This window comes from Stigmatopora nigra, chromosome 2 (assembly GCF_051989575.1).
Source record: "Stigmatopora nigra isolate UIUO_SnigA chromosome 2, RoL_Snig_1.1, whole genome shotgun sequence".
NCBI lineage: Eukaryota > Metazoa > Chordata > Actinopteri > Syngnathiformes > Syngnathidae > Stigmatopora > Stigmatopora nigra.
In genome coordinates, this window is record NC_135509.1 from 4,653,516 (window position 1) to 4,659,053 (window position 5,538).

Sequence of the window (5,538 nt, forward strand, 5' to 3'; positions counted from 1 at the left end):
AAAAAAAAATACATATTTAGGGCAGACGTAAAAGTCTAAAATTTTCTCAAAAGTGAATGGCTTTCTGACACACTATATTTTTATAGTCACTACTATTAGTGAAATGGTCAAGTGAAAGGGGAATACACATGTCGATATCATACTTAAAGCATTACAATATTCAGCTCAAACTGGATAAAACAAGATCAGTTTTACAAAAAAACGTACTTAAAAAATCCCGTAACAAAGCTTTTATACGGCATACACAATTTGAAATCCTCAACAACAACAAAAAACGTATAAAATACGGGAAAAATGTATTAGTTGACAGGTATGAGTACCCTCGAGACAACTTAGAAGTAATACATGTGTGACACTTAGGGAGCAGATTTAAATATTAGGTTCTATTTGGAAAAATATATAAATATAATCACTTAAAACATTTTTTAAAAGAAAGAAAAGAGTTTAACTTACTATATTCTAGGTGCAAATGTTTTTTTCATTCTTTTAGACCTCTCCATATGCCTTTTGTAACCGTATTTTTACAGAGCAAGCAAGTGATCAATAACTGACAAATTCTAACTACTTCTATTTCCCTGCTCTTCCAAAGTGCTCTTTAGGGACAAGTACTTTGTGTTTATAAATGGTGTCTTTGGACAGGCTTTTAATACAAACTACAAAACAGATCCATGTAAAACATCTATTGCCTCTAACTGGTTGCTAAAATTTAAGATGGGTTGAATATTTAAAAGTACCCTGTCATTTTTGACATTTGTAGATCAATGCAGGTTTTCCAAATAACCAACTGACACAAGCAATTACGACTATGTTGCTAATGTCCTCCTTAAATGCTGTTGTCAGTTGATAATGGAAAACAACACTGAGACCATTGACAAATGGCAAACCATTTTCTGATTCAACTCAATTCTTGCAAACTAGGGAAATAAATGAAGCAATAAATCCTGCTAAAGTAAACAATTAATGTCAAAACAACTGAAAATGGATGTATTTCCCAACAAAACATCCTGTTAAAACAACTCAAATTTACTGGCTGATGGCAGAAATATTTTATTGCACAGGCGGCTGCAGGTTTGACTGTAATTTTGCCCCAGTGGGAATTTCTTGAATGATTTATAAATGTCTCAACATACACGATTTCCACTTCTGTTTTTTTTTTTTTTGTAGTTCACAATTACTTCACAATTGAAAGCCTTAACTCTCATTCCATGCAAATAGTGAGAAGAGGGACATTTATCAATTTGATGGCACTCTACTGACATCTAATGGGAGAAAAATATACTTTTTTTTTAAAAGCAAAGCTTTGTCCCTCCACTCATTTTCAATGTATTATAATTCGTTTTAATTCATTTTAATTTAATTTATCGTTATTTGTAGTTTTTCATCATACTTTACTAATGGCTTTCTATTACTAGAGCCTTTTAAAATAATTCACCTATTACAAATGATTTTTTAAATGGATTATTCAATTGGTTGATTCATTTTATATAAAGATTATTTCAATTGGCTTTTGCAAAATACATATGGGGACCCAGGAGTTTCAGTGGTTAGCACGTCGGCCTCACAGCTCCGGGGTCCTGGGTTCAAATCCAGGTCTTTCCACCTGTGTGGAGTTTGCATGTACTCCCAGTACTGCGTGGGTTTTCTCCGGGTACCCCGATTTCCTCCCACATTCCAAAAACATGCATGGTAGGCTGATTAAACACTCTAAATTGCCCCTAGATATGAGTGTGAGCGTAAATGGTTGTGCCCTGCGATTGGGTGGCAACCGATTCAAGGTGCCCGTCAGTTGGGATAGGCTCCAGCACCCCCCGCAACTCTAGTGTGTATAAAGCGGTTCAGAAAATGAATGAATTAATGAAAATACATCTGGCCAACACTAATACTACAAAATTATACTTGTATAATGACAATATAAGCATTCAACTCGATTATATTCAGGCTTTCTGCAGATTTAAGGAAATTCCAAAGTAGTCTTACAACTATTCTTTTCATAGCGACATTGAAGGCCTGAATACATTTTTCACATAATTCTATAACGTTTGTATCGTCCAAAAACGAGTAGAAGTGGAAATTACGTGCAGTAGGTCATGTGCGGCACATCCGGTCCGGTGGGTGGAGGATAGTCGCTGTTGTCAGCATCTTCACTCCTGAACAAGACCCCCACAATGGGCGATATACCACTCAATTTAACGAACATTAACGTGTCCATGGGACCGAGTGCAGACGTGGAACGGGTATGTATACAAATGCTCTTGCTTTTTCTCTTTTCTCCTTTTTTTAATATATGTATTCTCGCGATTTTACCCAGCGCTCCTTTTTGTCACGTGACAATCGACGCTCAATTGTCATGTTAATTCTGTGCGTGTCTTGACGTAAAGTGTTGAAAATGTTTGTTTGATTTTATCTTGTATTTTCTTATTCTTAGAGTCTAAAGCCAATTAGAAATTTTGAGAGTGTGGAGCTGCACGATGTACAGAATCGCAGGGAGAAAACCCCTCGACGGATCATCCATTTCTCCAGTGGGGAAACGATGGAGGAGTACAGTACTGATGAAGAGGAGGATGAAGACAAGGAGACGGAGAGGAAGGACCTTCTCTCCTCCTCGGTTGATGCGGTGAGGGTGAGCAAGCAGACAAAGCACTTTCTTTCAAAAAATTTTTATGCATATCATTGATGTTGTTTTTTGCGTGCGTGTGTGTGTGTGTGTGTGTATAGGTGTGTGGATATATGTAAATGTGTATGTTTGTGTGTGCGTGTGTATACGTGTGGATATACATATAAACATGAATGTGTATGTGCGTGCGTGTGCGTGTATGTGTGTGGATATATATAAGTGTGTGTGTGGATATGTGTGTGGATATATATAAATGTGTATGTGTGTTGATATATGTATATAAAATTGTATGTGTGTGGATCTATATAAATGTGTGTTTGGATATATATAAATGTGTATGTGCATGGGTAAATGTGCATGTGTGTGTATTTGTGTGGATGTATATTAATGTGTGTCTGTGTGTGTGTATTACACACTGACATTGCTAATAATATTAATTGCCACTTTAAAAAAAATACGAGCAACACTCATTTATCGCAATTGTTCTCAACCATCATGATTTTGGAGAAACTTAAATAAATTAATAAAAACGACGATACTATATAATAGTAAAAGTATTTTGGATGTGATTGCAGTCGCAAAAACATCAAAACCATCAACTTGAAAAGCTGTCAATATGGACATACGTGAAATGTCCAAATATAGGCCCTGATAATCTATAATTTCAGTTTAGCTTGTTAAATAATTTGCCGAGGAATGGTCCTGTACATATCCAGACTTCAGTAGTGTTCCTCCATTGTTCTAGCTGTGCCATGGCTTTTGACTCATGTCTTTTAGCTTTGTCAGACAACTGTTTTCATTGTATTCACGATAACTAGGCCCTGAAAGACATCATGCAAGTTGATGACGTTTTAGTATGTGAATAACCCCTTAAAATCTGTAATTTAACACTGTACACACATTAAAATGGGAGTTTTAATAGAATTTTAATGCATATGTCATTTGTATTTGCAGTCAAAGATGACTTGGGGTCCGTATTTCTGGTTCCACATGTGGAGAGCTGCAACATCAACTTTATCAGGTTTGTTTATTATTGCTTTGATTGACTTTACAGACTTAAGTTATGTCATTGGACTTTGTATTTTACATTTTTACTGTCAAATTTTGTGATCCATTTGTTTTTGTGAATCATAAAACAGAGAAGGCGTAGTACTTATGTTTTTCCTTTATGTGCTGTAATGGATCTCAATAACTGATTCAGTCAGAAATGGAAAAGGCAGAAGCACTTTAACTGCATTTCAGTTATAATTTGATTCATTTTGATAGTGTGCAACCAAAAGATTTCAAATGTATTTTGGGAACTGAACACTATAACTCAAGCCAACTTTGCTTTTATATGATAAAGATGTCTATAAATCAAGTTTGAAATCCATAAAAAGTTTAATTGTGCGGCTGGAAAGAAACTGTCACATGGTGTTAATTTGTCTGTAAGAAAGCCTGAGAAAACCCTGCAACGTGGAAATAACATGTAGAATCTGATTGGAATTCTGGTAATGTTGTTTTTGGTTGATTAATTCCAACATCAATAGTCTCATAAATATTTTTCCAATGATGTCTTCCAGCATGTGATTACTTGGGAGAGAGGATGGCCTCATTGTTCGGGATAACTTCAGCCAAATATCAGTACGCCATTGATGAATACTACAAAATAAAGAAAGAGGTCAATACTGTAATCACTTCCAGTCCAAGAACTTCTTTTTATGATTTAAAAAACTGTTTTTTTGCCTGTCCTACTCATCAGAGGGAGGAGGAGGAGAAAGAAAACCGACTGTCAGAAGAGACGGAACCGTCCTTTGACCTATCACATTCTCAGGAAACACCAATTATCAAGACCGACCTTTCTACTTCAACACCTGATGTCACCTACCAGATCCACAATGAAACTCGGTCAGTACCATCAGGTACTATGGTAGTTCCTGCTATTGTCACAGCAACCTAACTATGCACAATTAGAAATATCTACTTGAGGAGGACAATTGCAGTGCTTAAACAAACAGTACGTGGATCACATTGTCTTTTTCTTAACAATTAGAATGTTTATCTCATGGGAAGACATAATCTGTTTTTTAACACAACTTTATATTTAAATATTGTATTTAAAAAGGGGTTCTTCTAATTTTTTCTTCAGTCATTGTGATTGACTTAAAAACTAGCCATTTTTTCAGGGCATTGTTATAAAAGTGTATGATTTCATAATCTTTGACATAAAAAAATATAGGTACTTTTTGTAACATTTTTGGATTGTGGATTTTCAGCTCTAAATTTCCTATTTGCAAAGAATATGTTTGAAACTAATCAACATTATTATTTGCAGGAAATTAAAATGTTCCATTTTTATCTATTAGTTTTTTCCAAAGCTGAGTTATACTGCCACTTTATTTAGCCATTTTATATTCTTTTCAGACTGCTAGAATAAAGAGCTAATATTTAAAGCCATTCCATGTTTAGAGTTTGACTTTCATAAGCCTCTGTGGGTTGTTCTCTCTTGGCTTGATGAATGACACAAAAAGCTATGGCAGTTTAAGTAATGTGAGTGTAATTGGGAACAAAAGAACCCGTGTCATGCGTATCTGAGTCTTCCACTGTACTCGATACACAGTGTCACCATTCTGAGATCAGAGTAGCAAACAAGAAGCAAGAGGAATCTCGCTAGACACTTGATGAGCAAATTTCATTGGATTTAGTGCACACCATTCACAATTATTCATTTAAACAACAGAGTTGCATAAACAAAATCAAAACTTCTCTTAACTGCAGTGCACAAATCCCTTTGCTCAGATCCCGCTCAGTTTGAATGGTCATCTCAAATGACTGCACTGACAGACAGACAGACATTACCACCCACTGGAAATCTGTGCTTACAGTCATACACTACGTACTGCTGATTTGTCATCACTGACAGAACTTTTAATCTTACAAAATAC

General features: G+C 35.4%; 1 protein-coding gene across 2 annotated transcripts; it reads left to right on the forward strand.

Annotated features, from left to right (window-relative positions):
• The first annotated feature begins 286 nt into the window (after positions 1 to 286).
• On the forward strand, positions 287 to 5,050 carry LOC144193300 (protein FAM177A1-like). Of its 2 annotated transcripts, none has more exons than XM_077712109.1 (5): positions 287 to 2,234; positions 2,426 to 2,614; positions 3,569 to 3,635; positions 4,177 to 4,274; positions 4,356 to 5,050. In XM_077712109.1, exons 1-5 carry the CDS (start codon positions 2,166 to 2,168, stop codon positions 4,551 to 4,553), a joined length of 621 nt encoding a protein of 206 aa, XP_077568235.1. In that variant the 5' UTR covers positions 287 to 2,165; the 3' UTR covers positions 4,554 to 5,050. The 2 variants fall into 2 exon arrangements, with proteins under 2 accessions (XP_077568235.1, XP_077568234.1); XM_077712108.1 differs by having other exon boundaries at positions 288 to 2,234; positions 2,426 to 2,620.
• The last annotated feature ends 488 nt before the right edge of the window (positions 5,051 to 5,538 follow it).